We start from the raw sequence: 15,076 nt of genomic DNA, 5'->3' as shown, positions 1-15,076 counted from the left end.
GCAGGCATTGTGCTGGGCACTTTACATTCATTGCCATTTAATAATAACGGCTAGCACTTCCATTATGGCCAACACTGTTCTGAGCACAACAACCTTATGTGACACATACTATTTTTATCTCCCTTTTTCCAGATGAGGAAACTGAGTTCATAGAGAGGTTAAGTAGCTTACACAAGGACATATAGCTAGTATGTGGTAGGGCTGAGATTTGAACCCAGGTGGTCTAGACTTAGAGTCCATGTTGAAGTCCATGTTTGTCCAAACACTATGCTCATCAAGTCTTTCTGGGTTTAACCCTATGCTCTTAACCATTATGCAACACTGCCTCCCCATGGAAGAAGGGTCAGGAAATGTACAGTTACAGTTCAAAGTGTTAGGTGCTAAGACAGTGAGAAGTATTAAAGAACTTCCATTAATTGTTACAGGAATTTGGGAGTGAGATGCCAGAAAAGGCTTAACATTAGAGCACTTAAATGGAAGCAGGAGTGCTGAAATGGCTGCCCATTTTAATGGAACAAAGTGTGTAAGTTGCTTTACCTGTTTGACCTTCAAACCCCTCCCCTTTTGATACTATATTTTACAACAGTTAATAATCAGGATGACCATATAATTTAAAATCCAAACTGAGACACTTATGAGAGTAAAAGAAGAAGACATTCATAGTCATGCTGGGGCAACAAGCATAGACCAGACCTGTCCTGGGCAAATCAGGATGTTTGGTCACCCTGTTCACAATGAGCTTTAACATTTATTTATGCTTAGTGTGGTCTAATAGCATCTGAAGTTTCCTTTTACCTTATATTGTTTATTATTGTGACTGCTGTACAGTTACAGTTAAGATTCTTCACTTTTCTCTTATTTGCCATAGAATTTTTACTTTCTATGTAATTTCTATAAACCTGGAATCTGCATTATTTTTAATGTAAAGAGTGATGGTAGGCTGACTATGATTCTGATCCTAATCCTTTTGCAATCAAGATGTTGGGAAAGCCATCTTCCAGGAGGTCCCTACAGGTATTTATTAATAGGGCTGCATACCGCTAAATATCAGGGGAAAAAGAGGTCAGGTCATTGGATGAAACCCCATAGGACAAATACTAAGGGTTTTTCCTCACCATCTCTTGAAAATGGACCACTCCACTGCTTGTCATGTGAAATGAGTTGTTATGGGGTTAGGGGATTCTGAATAAGGAAGGAATTTTGAATGAAGACATAACATAGAAAAGTGGTTGTTCTTAATTTTTTTTGTTTGTTTGTTTACCTCAGGGAGCCCATAACTAGTGATAGGAGGGGACCATGTACTAGCAATTGTCTCAAAGGATAAGTGGGCAGGCATCACCTAGGTAAACACGGGTGTGGTGGTGAAGGGCATTACAGCTAAAGGCAAGAGAGGGTATGGGTTAGTTTGGGGAACTATGCGGTACAATTTTTTAGAAATTAAAAAGGTATGGGATATGATAAGATATGAAGTTTTAGAAATGCATAGTGACCTGAGCAATAAGGATCTTTGCTTATTGCTTTGCTGAAGAGTTTATACTTTATCTTGAAAGACCTTTGGAAATGTCTAAAGGGTAATGGGTGAGAATTAGGGAAGATGGTGTCAAGATTAGATGTGTGTTCTAAAAAGATCAATTTTAGAATTAATTGTCAAGAACACAAGGTGGGGAGAGGGGTAAAGAAAGGAAGCAAAGAGACCAATTTAGAGAATATTTCAGTGGAACTGGGTGAAAATGGTGAATGCCTGTGCTAAGACAATGACAAGGAAAACAACAAGGTCAACCTGGGAGAGATGTGGCAGTGGCTGTAATCAGGCTTGAGTGTGAAGAAGAGATTGCTCTCAGATCTCTGGCTTAAGTAGCTGGACTTGTCGTGCCACCATTTGCCAAGACCACAAAGGGAGGAGGAGATAATTTCAGGGGAAAACATCTGAATGATCACCGCCTCCCCGCCATTGAAATTCTGTCCCTCCTTGCCTCACTAATACATTCTTTGCCGGTTCTCCAACTGTTCTGCTTCTTCTCAGCTCTGTTTAGTGGAGTTTCTCCTCTTGCCTAGGCAATTCCTGTTGGCAATTCCTTTGGGTTGGACTTTGGCCATCTTCCTCTTCAAACTCCACCTCTTCTTGACGTTTGAAAATCCTGATATTATCTTGATACTATGTATTATCCATACCTGCATTTTCAGCTACTACCTTGGGCTTGCTTATAACACTCAATTTTTTATTTTCAGCTCCAGGGTATCAAGCCAACTGCCTACTCAGCATCTCCACGCACATGCCTTACATGATCAGACTCAGCACGCCCACACCAACTTCTCTTTCCTTCTGATACCATCATCATCATCATAGAGGTTTCCTCTATGAAGCCTCTTAAGTCCCGCTCATCTCAACCAAAATTAAATTATTTCAATGTTTCTCCATCTCTTCTATAAAACTATAAGCTCCGGCCGGGCGCGGTGGCTCAAGCCTGTAATCCCAGCACTTTGGGAGGCCGAGGCGGGTGGATCACGAGGTCAACAGATCGAGACCATCCTGGTCAACATGGTGAAACCCCGTCTCTACTAAAAATACAAAAAATTAGCTGGGCACGGTGGCGCGTGCCTGTAATCCCAGCTACTCAGGAGGCTGAGGCAGGAGAATTGCCTGAACCCAGGAGGCGGAGGTTGCGGTGAGCCGAGATCGCGCCATTGCACTCCAGCCTGGGTAACAAGAGCGAGACTCCGTCTCAAAAAAAAAAAACAAAAAAAAAACTATAAGCTCCTTGAGAATTGGCACTTGTCTTAGGCATTTTGTGATTCCTGAAGTCTAGTACAGTTTGATAAATATTGAATTGATATATTCCTTATCCTAGTAAGGTAGTCCTGCTTAGAATCTACAGAGGTATCTTTTATTAGAGGGCCATATTCTCTTTCTCCAGGGGTAATTACTACTACCACCAACACCACGATGACCAATGCCATCATCATCATCATCACCATTACCATCACAACCACCACCACAATCACCAACATCATCATTACCACAACCATCACTATCATCACCATCATATCACCATCACCACCACCACCATCATCCTTATTATCATCACCTCCACCTCCACCACCATCACCATCATCATTACTACCACCATCACTATCATTATCACTATCACTATCACCACCACCACTATCACCATTTTCCTTATCACCATCACCATCATCACAACTATCAACATCACCATAATCACCACTATCACTATCACCATCACCACCCCCACCTCATCCTTATCATCACCTCCACCTCCACCTCCAGCGCCATCATCATCACCATCACCATCATCTATCATCTCAGCACTCACATGCCAAATGCTTAATTAAAGGTTTTAATCTTTACAACACTTTTGTGAGGCAGACATTTTAATGCCTATTTTATTAACAATACTGAAGTTCAGAGAAGCTAAATAATTTGCCCAAAGTCACAATGCTTGGTGAAGCATTGAGCTGATATTTGAGCTGCAGATTCCTGATTCTGAAATTGGCCTTCTAAAGCCCTGTGTTAAGCATTCCCATGAGGCACATTTCATGTAGGGAGACTTATGAGAAAGGGAGAAAAGGAGTGTCCTGGTCAGTAAACATCATGGCTTAAATGTATATGTACACACAGCAGGACCTGGCAACACTGAAGGGCAAAACATGGCCTCTCAGTGACCTTTGCTCTTCTGCCTTCATATTGTGTGTGGCTTCTTCTGCCACCATCTAAAATAAGAGCTCTGCCTGTAGCCCAGCTCCAAGGTGTGTGCTGCCTCAGCCGTATCCTCATCATAAGGCCGTGAGTATGAGCCATCATTATGGGGCAACTTTTCTTGTCTTCGTGTTCAGTCTCATAACTTACTGAGGGAGCAACCTGAATCAGAATCACCTGGGAACTTTTCCAAAATACACATGTCTGCCTCAGTCCTCTGAAGTTCTGATCTGGCCCTTGGTTGAGAACCACTAGTTTGGCATATTCATTCCCAAGGTCTACAATTTCCACTGGACCTCTTATCATGGAAGCCTCCCAATTTCTTTCTTCAGACAAATGTTCACATGTGGTTCTTGGGTGATAGAAATCAACATCAATGGCATCCCCTGCTCTGCTTTGCCTTCTTTTAGTCAGGAGTTATCAACCAAGGTGGTACCACCCTTAGAAATAAGTGTAGAGGCTGTTATTTATTGGTCATCACAATGACTAGAAAGGCTAATGGCATTTAGAAAGCAAGGATGAGGAATGCTAAAGCATCCTACACTCCATCACAACAAAACACTGTGCCACCAAAAGTGCCAACAGCGTCCTCATTGAGAAGCACTAGTTGGAGCTCATATATTCTTGATTCAAACTCTGAATCAGCCCCTGCAGTATACGAGCATCCTCTGAGCTCTGCTGCCGTAGTGATCTATGTTCCATGGGCTGCTGTCTTTTCCCAGCCTTTCAAATTCCCTCATATTCCATAAACTATGGAAAAAGAGAATTTTATCCTTTACATATATTCATGTAACACTTAGGTGGCAGGAGAGCATGTCAAATCTCCATTTCTATTTTCCATTTAATCTAATGTAATCCCCTGCCCACCTCACTACATGTTTCATCTAAAGTATGGGGAGAATGGGAAAGGGAGGAAACGTGCAGGAGCTACCATTGCCTCTTGGGCTTATTTAAAATATCATGTCTGACAGTAATTCTAGGTTTGTGAATGCTGTATATCCAAGACATGGCTCAAAACTGAACTTTCCCGTGAAGTCTTATCTCTTTATTCTCTCTCAATGGCTACTTCTTTGTTTATTCAAGCCAAAGCAAGCTATAATTATACATTTTCAGTAGAAGCTTTTATTGTCCACCCAATCTGGCTTTCCCTTCCATCTGGGCACATGGGAGGATTATTCTTCAAGTCTTTTTCCATAGAGTGAGGCTATGTGACCAGTTCTGACCAATGGGCTATGAGTAGAAGGATGCATGTCACTTCTGGCTGGAGCATTTCATGGCCAGCGAGACATCATGTAGCATTCTCTTCCCTTGTAGCCTGGATGGTGGCAGCAGGTGTCAGGAAGGAGTTTCCACCAGCCTGCCTCCCAGAACCACCACAAGCAGAGCCCCGCTGATCCCTATCAGACATGTAGTATATGCAGAGAATAAAACTTCATTGTTTTGTGTAACTGAGATCCAGGGGTTGTTTGTTACCACAGCATAACCTGACCTTGCCTGGTTGATTTGATGTTCTTTTGCATATTTAGATTCTTTTTGTTTTTGTGCATAGATCATGAGTCAGAGCAGCTTGGGTTTGAGGCTTAGCTTCACCACTTAGATTGACCTTGGCTAACCTCTCTAAACCTCGGTTTCCTCATGTGTGAAATGGTAATGATGACTGTACAGACCTTATGGGCATTGTAAACACTAAACAGGATCATATGGGTGAAGTGTTTACTATAGTGTCTGGCAGGTAGCAAGGGCTCAGTAAATGTTACTTCTTATTTCTTATTGATCTAAAATTGCCTTTTCTTGGCCCCTGCCCCAAATCCTCATTGGAGCCTTTAGCTTTGGCTGCCTGGAGTCTTTCTAACACATTTCTCCATAAAAAGCTGATAGCCTGGGACTTCTTCCTGTTTATTTGGGATTTCTTGCCCCTCCCAGGACAGGACATCGCTTGCAATAGGCATTGTTTTATCCATGCCTGTATTAGTATATACACTTGTGATCAAATTTGAGTATAGCATCTATGCCAAATGAATGGAAGAATCTGCTGAGTCAAATTGGAGAAATCTAATTAATTTTTCACTATGAACCTGACATGTCTGAAAAACATGTCAAGAAATGTTCAAATATTTTCTTTGTCATTTATTGCAGAGTAATCAGTGGGAAAGGCGAGATCCAGTCTCTTGGCTGCACATCAAAAATAGACACACGTTCTAAATTAGCATAGAGTAAATCCGATTTGCATTTATGTGACAGCCAAGTCTCCCTAACTGATCCCAGAATTTGTTTCTGGACCACTAGGAGTCCTTTAGCATTTGGACATAATTACAGGTTATCTTGGGACAGGTGCCTTCCTCCAACACTCCTGGATTCTATTCTCAGCTTGACAATGAGTTTAACTAGGTCTCCACAGCTAAGAAAGTAGAGGTAGTTACTTGGCTGACCCAGACAGAAACACAAAACAAAACACTTTTGTCTAATTTATTTTTACTTTTGACCCATATGCCAAAGCATCTGATTTGCAGGCAGTTCTACCAACTGGCTTAAAAGGCCCTCCTGAAATGTGGAACCTAACTGGAGGAACATTTAAAACCAAGCATTAAGTCCATCTCAATAAAATAAATGAATGAATGAATGAATGAATGAATGAATGAATGAAATTCCTGGCCCCTGTAACTTTTCTTCTGATGCCCTTTAAAACGGTTATTGTAAAAGGTAGTGTGGCAATTCCTTAAAGATCTAAAGACAGAAATACCATTAGATTCAGCAATCTCATTACTGGATATATACCCAAAGGAATATAAATTGTGCTATTATAAAGACACATGCATGCATATGTTCATTGTAGCACTATTCACAATAGCAAAGACATAGAATCAACCTAAATGCTCATCAATGATAGACTGGATAAAGAAAATGTGGTACACAGACATCATGGCATTCTATGCAGCTATAAAAAAAAGAAGGAGATCATGTCCTTTGCAGGAACATAGATGGAGCTGGAGGCCATTATCCTTAGAAAACTAACTCAGGAACCGAAAATCAAATATCAAATGTTCTCATTTACAAGTGGGTGTTAAATGATGAAAACACATGGACACATAACGGGGAACAACCGACACCAGGGCCAGTCGGAGGGTGGAAGGTGACAGGAGGGAGAGGATCAGGAAAAATAACTAACAGGTACTAGGCTTAATACCTAGGTGATAAAATAATCTGTACAACAAACCCCCATGACACATGTTTATGTAATTTCTTTTAAGTTCAGGGGTACATATGCAGGATGGGCAGGTTTGTATGCACCCCTGAACTTAAAAGTTGAAAAAAAGAAATTAGAGTATGAAATGAGAAAAGAGGAGATAAAATTGTTATTTGCAGATTATACGATTATATATCCAGAAAACCCAAGAGAATCAACTAGGAAATTATTTGAAACAAGAAAATAATTCACAACAAAATCAACACAGATAGTTCTATCCTATATATGTCTAAGAGCAAACAAGTTAAAAGTTTAAATGGAAGAAAATTTCCTATTACAATAACTAAAATGATCAAATACTTAGAAATGAAATTTACAATAAATATGCAAGATTTATATGCATTAAAATGCAAAAAATAAAAATTATTGTAGCATCTTCAAGGTGCCTTCTATTGAACTCTTTGCTTTCTATTCAGAGCCAATTTTGCAGACACTGAGCCATCTTCTAATGTATTTCTGAAGACAAGCTACATCTGTGTGTTTTAGCACATTTACATACTTCAATTTCTCTTTTCCATCAGATTCAGTCTGAACAAATTACTAATTTATCATAATCAAATGCCCTTAAAGTCTGACTCAGCAACTAACTCCCTAGATTTCTGGAGCATTTCTCTAAGGTTGCAGGGGGTTGGAGTTCCTGATACTTTCCGTCAACTGCAGCTGATTTAACAGCAGAGTAGTAGCTCCTCAATTAAGTAACCTTAATCGCCTTATTCACCACGATTTACTGAAACTCTGATGCAGGGATTTTTAATTCCTGGAATCCACCCAGATCCTCCAGTTGTATTGGCATGTGCTTCTCATTATGGTCCAACTGTACAGGGCAGATGAGTGGAAAGAGCTGGTGTGGGAGTCAAGGGCAAACACTGTCCTGGCTCTGTCGTGATCTAATCCTAGGTCCGTGGGCAAGTCACTTAACCCAGTGGACTGAACAAAGTCCATTTATCTTCAAATTAGGGACAGTCATGCTTGCCCTACCTACCAAACAAGGATGTCTTTGGGACCCTTGTGAGAGAGCGTGAGTCTGCAAGACTCACACAAGTTCCCAATCCAGTACTGCTTTTTTAAGATAAGTAGTTGGGAACTCAGAAGATATTTTGCAGAAAAAAAAAGGCTAGTATTATAACTGATGGTGAAGTTTCCAGTCTAATGCTATAACAATCAGTCTGATGATCCTGTCCCTAGAGTACAATATATAACAGTGGTCCTGGAGATCAGCACCACCAGGGCATCACCCAGTTGTGGGTGCTATGGTTGGAACTCTGGGGGAGTGGCAACATGGAGTCCCTTTATACAGTGGAAGAAAGAGAAAATTGGTGCCGGACAGAAGCGGAGTGGCCGGGGATTCAGGGGATCTCATAGGGAAGAAGCACATGGTGAGCCTGTGGAGGGCCTTTATATACATAAGGATTTATTAGGTGCAGAAAATGAATGACAGGCAGTGGCTTTGGAAAGTCCAATAAATAAAGCTGCTCAGCATTTACTCCTCCCTTCCAGCCCACCATCTCCATTCCTCCTGCTCTCCTTCCCACATTCTGGTTTTTAAGTCTTTAGGGCCCACATAACATAGCTAGCCACTTGAGATTCATGATGCAGAATCCACTTTCTCCATTCAAGTGACTAATAGCTCCATGTAAAATAGGCCAATATGTTAATACATAAACATATACTGTAATAACAGAGGGTGGGGGGTGCTGTGAGAGAGGAAAGGTACAGTCATGTCCATGTGTTGGTCAAATGGGTGCACCCATCTTGGAAGATCCCCCGGAAGACTTAAAAGAGACCAGCTGCTTCTTTGCTTTTTGTTGAACAGAGCCTTCAAAATCTAACTTTTCAAATCCCTGATTGAATTCCCAGCAATCTATTTTTCCTGACTATAACCAGAAAAGCATGTTTAAGTGAACATCAAATTCCATCAGTATAAAGCCTTGTGCAGCCCAGTCCACCAGCCCAGTCGCCAAAGCCGCTAATAATGCCCTATTGTGTTACTGTGGTATTTTCTAGGTTATCATTATGAAGTCTTTGCTCCTGGTTGAGAAAACATGATGTTCCATTAAATGTATAATCTGGGTTCCCTCCAGGCCAGAGATGCAGCCTGCTTAAAGCTGAAATAAGCTGAGATTTAATGTCATGGAAAAGAAAACCAGTTGCTGGGGAAAAGGGAGTTCCAGGGATTGGGAGAAGAATGGTGGATTCAGTCCCCTATGATCCCTCGGTTTCAGACTGTAGACAGTGTCTTGCCAGCCAAAGGATCTAAGAAGCCTAAGGAAAAAATGAGTCAGCATTTTTTCAGTTTCCACTCTGGTTGTGGTTGGGTGCTGGACAGCACTGTGTGAGGAGGTTCTTTGGAGGACAGAAGATCATGTCTTTAGGGACCACCCAGGGGCCTGTTTGCTACCACTGCCTTTTGGTCCACCCCTCAGCTCTGGACTCATCAATCTCATAAATTAGCCTGGATCACAATGGTAAGCTAGTGGTGTGTGTACTATCACACCAAGTCCTAGCAAGTTTTTCATTCAGCACAAAAATATCCTTCTCTTCCAGCCATAGAACAGCTAAAGGAAGTCAGAGGCATCCACCTCAATGTCTGTGAAGGTCTCTCCACCATTTTTTTTCCTGGAGCATTTTTGGGTCCTCAGTTTGCTTCAAAGAATCCTATGGTGCATTTAGAAATTTACTCCAGGATTAAATGTAAAAGCAGTAGCATTCTTTATAATAGCAAGGGGCTTGGAAGTCAGCACGCTGGTTAGAGACCCACGTGACATGATTTTTTAAAAATTCAAAATAACTTAGTTTTGTTGAATATAAAAGTAATATATGTTCATTACAGAAAAGTTTGAAAATTAAGAAAAACATAAACAGAATTTGAAATTCTACCTGCTAGAGACAAATACTACTACCATATTGGTAAATAGAGACATACACGTGTGTGTTTAACTTTTTAAAACAGGTAGAAACATAATGCAGATGACATTTGGTAATTGCATTTTCATCTAAAAGTATGTAGTAAGAATAAAATAGCTTACAAGCATGTATAGCATGCAATGTACGTTCAATACTATACATATATCATGCCTTAGTAAATCCCCTGTTGTTAGACACATGTAATCCTCAGCTTTTTATTATAAATATCACCTCCATAAACATACATGTAGGTACTTCTTTGTGACTTGTATTTTTTCTTTAGGACATGAAATTGCTAGATGGAAAGGCAGACTCCTCATTTTTTAAAGGCATTTGATATACATGTTGCCAAATTATCTTCTTGTCTGCACTGTCCAGTACGGTAACCACATGTGGCTATTAAAGTTCAAGTTAGTTAAACTTAAAGAAAATTAAAAATTAACTTCCTTAATGGCACTAGCTGCATTTCAAGTGCTCAAGTTACATATGGCTAGGAGCTACTGTACTGAACTGCACAGACATAGAACTTTTCCACCCTCCTAGAAAGTTCTACTGGACAGCGCAAGTCTAGAAAGACTGCACCAATTTACATTTTCCCTAGTAAGAGATGACAGTGCCTACCTCCCGCAAATTGGCCAATATTCATTATTGTAATTCTTTAAAAGTTTTTGTCAACCTAATAAAAATTGTATTGTTTGATTTTTTCATTTTCTGATTAATAATGACCTTTTTAGTTCATTTATGGACTTTCATATTTTTTCTCTTGTGAATTATGCATTTAGGCTATTTCCTATCAGGATTTTTTTTACTACTTTTTATATACGGAAATCAATCTTTAGAGAGTAATTCATGTGGCAAAAGTTACTGTAACTTCTTATATTTTTCATTGCTTATTTTTCATTTATAGAAGTGTAAAATTGTAGTATATTCAAATCTCTCTTTATTTTCATTTATGGTTTCTGCTCTGTCATGTTTTAAAAGCTCTAGACCTAAGGTTACAGTAATATTCATCTAAATTAACTTCTAGTTCTTTCATCATTTCATTTTAAATATTTAGATTTTCAATGTTTCTGAAATTTATTTTTGTGTATGGTGTGTAAAGTATAAATCTAACCTTTTCCTTTCCCATGTTATCAATCACTTGTCTAAGAACCATTTTTTAAAAAATAATCATTATATACTAATTTGAAATTCCACTAAATGTTTACATGTACTTGGATCTACATGTACTTGTCTTTTTAGATTTTCTACTTTATCCACCTATTTGGTCTTTACCATCCTGTTTTTATTAATGTACACAGTAATACATTTTAATATTTGGAGAGAGAGTATGCCTTCATTATTCTTTTCCAAAAATGTTTCAGCCCTTTTTACCATTTTTTTTTCGCTAAGATAAGCCTAGAATCATTTTGTAAAATTCTTATCATCAAAACAAACTCTTTCAGAACTTTGACTGAAAAGTTGAATTCAATTTCTAAATTAATTTTGGGAAAACTGGTTATCTCTACAGTATCCATGACTCTGTAGTATCTCTACAGTCATCCATTCAGAGACATGGTGATTCTTTTTTCATATTTTCCTGAATATCATTCTGAATTGCTTTTTAAAAAAGCACGAATGAGGAGCACCTCCGACTGTTTCCATGCACTGTCTCCGAGTCTGTGAGCTGGCGCTCCTAGCTACTAGAAGTAACAAAAGAAATTCCATTCCTTAGCTCTGGAGCATATTTTCAGTATCCACCTTCTCATAAATCTGCAGAAAAGAAATCTCACTTTTCATCCAAAGAATCTGGAGTTCAAAACAGCCTTTACGGAAAAATCAAACTCCAGGGGCAACTGCAAAGCACATTTGGTGTCTAGCTAGCCAGCTTATTTTGCAGGACTCTTTTTCCAACTCCTAAATACTTTCCAGTCTGTGAAATCCATCTCCTCACCACTGTAACAGCAAAGCGCCTCTCCTGGCACTGGAGAGCTCACTCAGTTTTAATGAGCACGGATCTTCTATGAGGGGCTTTTATTGTTGAAGCTGGTTTTCAGCAGATAGCATGAAGCTTCCTTGGGTGACTGTGGGTTGGCAAACCTATGGGGATTTGGGAAATGCTTCATTGGTCGGAATTCAGCTCTCCCTTGAACAAATCCTAAAGCGTAACCATTATCCCTTTTTTTTTGCAAGGAAACCAGGGCTCCTGCACCTCCCTGGTAGCCCACCAGTCAAACGGCCAAAACCTTGAATTCACCTACATCTGGGGTTCTCAAGTCGAGGGGGAGGGACATTTGGCAGTGTCTGGAGGCTTTTTAGTAGTCACCACTAATAGAGAAAGAGTTGGGGCTGGGAGATGTTACTGGTATCCAGTGGGCAGAGGCCAAGGATCCTGCTAAACATCCTACAACGCATGGGACAGCCCCCACCACATAGAATTACTAGGATTCAATCTCAGAAGTGCCAAGGTAAGAAACCCTGCCTTTCATTTTCACTCAGTGCTCGGTGAGAAGCATGCATTATATGATTAGGAGCAAAGGTAATGCCTTCCGTGGAGCAATGTTTAAAAAAAAATGCGATGATTGACTTAAACATGCCCAAGCCTCTTACTTTAGGAGTGCCTGCAAGTTCTGTCTTTGGTAAGCAAGCCTTTCCCACCAACACCGGAGGGAGTCACAGAAACTCAGCGAGACAATAGCATCCTCCAAGTCCCTGGCACGCTCCTGGGACACAGAAAGCAAGGCAGAAAAGAAGTCTGTCCCCTTCCGAGCAAGCGGCGTGACCTTGGCTGCGGGCGCTGGAGCCGAGGCTGGGCGGAGTGCACCCCAACAAAGGCGCAGCGCTTCGCCGCCGCCTGCCGTGGTCTCCCTGCGCCCTTGGAGATGCGCGCCTGTCCCCAGGCGACCCTGCCCGCGAGCCCGGCCCGGGCGAAAGCATCCTCGCCCACTTAGCTTGGAGTGGGGGGACAAGTCGCCGCACTTACTTGTCCAAAATGAAGTACAGGTCGAATCCGCCGTAGCAGGCTGGACCCCCATCCTCCCTGCGTCCCCCGTGCCCGTGCCCGGCGCAGATGAGCACCAGAGTGGCCAAAGAGAGCCACTGGACGCCGATGCCTAGGGCTCTCCGCTCCGCCGTGGCCATGGCCCGCAGCCCGGGGAGAGCAGGGTCCGCTCCTTCCCACGCTCTGTGAACTCGCCACGATCCTCAGGGACGCGCCATCTGCGGGCCCCTCGTCGCGGGTCCTTTATTCCCCCTCGCTCCCTCGCAACTCCCCGGAAGCAATTGTCTGGAGGAGTTCAAGATTTTCCCTCTGGTTTCCGCTCCGATGCTGTTTCTGGGTTTCGGGTTTCAAGGATCCCAATCCGGTCCTCCGCTTCTTTAAAGGGGCTGCTCCAGACAGGGGCCGCCGGGACGCTCCCGAGGCCGCGCCGAGGTTTTGCAATGGAAGGAGTTCCGTCCCGACGGTTCTTTGTCCCAGATTTTAAATACGATGGGATGGGTTTTCAAATTGTTCTTGATGGGGGGAGTGCTTTGCCTTCTCTCCTTCCTCTCTGCCCCCCTTTCTCGTTCCCACAGGGAAGAAAGTTCAAAGGCTGCCACCTTGTGGACAAAAGCAGCGAAAGCACGCGTGGGACCCGTGGGAGTGCGGCGGGGGCAGGGGCCTTCCAGGCTTCGGGTATAAATCTCCTGTCCTTATCATTCTCATGTGAGCGGTGCATGTTTTCTTACTTCTTACTTCTTCCCACGCACTTTCCCTTTCTTTTTCCATAACCGCCTCTCCATTCTCTCTAGCCCTTTTATCCCTCCTTTTCCTTTCCTATCCCGCATCTGTTGATACATTCACTGAACATTGGATGAGAACTTGTTTCCTCCAAGCACAGTGGCTCCGGCTCCCCAGGCTAGGACCTTTGCAAACAAGCCACTGTGCGGATGAAGTAGGGAAAAACGAGGCCTTTGTGGTCTGAGTCATCAGAATGACCTTACATAGTTTTTGCCTGGACCATAAAAGAGACTGTCGGGGTCCGGTCTGAAAACAGCACAAACAACCCCACAGAGTGTGGTACTCAGGGCTGCTCCCGGCACGGAACAGCTGAGCCTTCTAGATTGCCACCATCTCCATCTTTTAGAGATTCTATGATAATAGTTCTTCTTTTCCGCCTGTGAACTTTGACTTTTTCTCTCTTTAGGACAGAGGAAGTAAACAGCTTACAAGAATCTAGACAGTCCAAGCAGTTTGGAACTGGCAGGAAAGTTCTGTGCTAGCCTCTCTAAAATGGAAAATCTTCCTTAGAGCAGCCTCTGAACCCCAGTTCCGGGTGGTACCCCAGTTCTAGCTTCCTATTGTCTTCCACTCTGGGAGCCCTCCGTGCCTATGCATGTACCGTTTTCCCAGGATTCTTCTTCCAGACACACATCTTCCCCTCCACTTGGGTGCCTCCCAGACCCTTACACTCCAATGTGACGGTCCATGGTGGTTTTCCCCAACATGTATACCATGGAATCCTAGTGCTTGGAATGGTCCACTAACCAATAATCATGTTGTCAAATCAGCCTTGAAGATTTGTTATCCATTGCACTGACCTGCCTCCAAAATGAACCCAGTGTGTTTCTCACCTCCTGGAATTCACACCCCTCCCACCTTGAGTGAGACTGAACTGTGAGTAATTAATAAGATGGTGTACGGCTTTTGAGGATAGGCCATGAGAGATGTTGCACTTCTTCCCTTCTGTCTTGCATCACTCATTGTAGGAGAGCCCACTGCCATGTCGGGAGAACATGCAAGCAGTCCCAAGGAGGGGTCCATGTGGCAAGGAACTGAGATCCCTGCTGGCAGCCGATATCATTTTGCCAGCCATGTGAGTGACCCATCTTGGACACAGGTACCCCAAGCTCCTGTGAAGCCTTCAGCTGACTGCAGCCCTGATTGACATCTTGACTGCAACCTCATGAGAGACCCCAAACCAGAACCACCCAGCTAAGCCATTCCCTGATTCCTGACCCACAGAAATAAGCTAATTTTTATTAGTTTAAGTCTGTAAGTTTGAGGGCAATTTTAAATGTAATAAAAGATAACTAACAAACGTCTAGTATCATGTTAAAGCCTTGAGAATTTCTGTAGGAAAAAATTGCTGAACTCTATTTCCCAGACTTACTTGACCATGAAATTATTGTTTCATAGATAACATGTATTAAACCCGTACTGTGAGAATTACTGCTCTCAGGAAAAAATA

At 42.2% G+C, this 15,076-nt stretch overlaps 1 protein-coding gene across 1 annotated transcript in view; it reads right to left on the bottom strand.

The window, feature by feature from the left end:
• ANTXR1 (ANTXR cell adhesion molecule 1) overlaps positions 1-13,411 on the bottom strand; it is a 260,387-nt gene extending 246,976 nt beyond the window's left edge. Inside the window, 1 exon segment of the mRNA XM_021671061.2 lies at positions 12,829-13,411. Within this exon segment, the coding sequence (XP_021526736.2) occupies positions 12,829-12,986 (158 nt within the window). The 5' untranslated portion in view covers positions 12,987-13,411.
• Between the last annotated feature and the right edge of the window lie 1,665 nt (positions 13,412-15,076).

This window comes from Aotus nancymaae, unplaced genomic scaffold, assembly GCF_030222135.1.
Source record: "Aotus nancymaae isolate 86718 unplaced genomic scaffold, 86718_ANA_hifiasm-v0.15.2.pri h1tg000057l, whole genome shotgun sequence".
Taxonomy (NCBI): domain Eukaryota; kingdom Metazoa; phylum Chordata; class Mammalia; order Primates; family Aotidae; genus Aotus; species Aotus nancymaae.
Note: the sequence above shows the minus strand (reverse complement) of the source record. Positions and strands in the feature narration are given on the sequence as shown.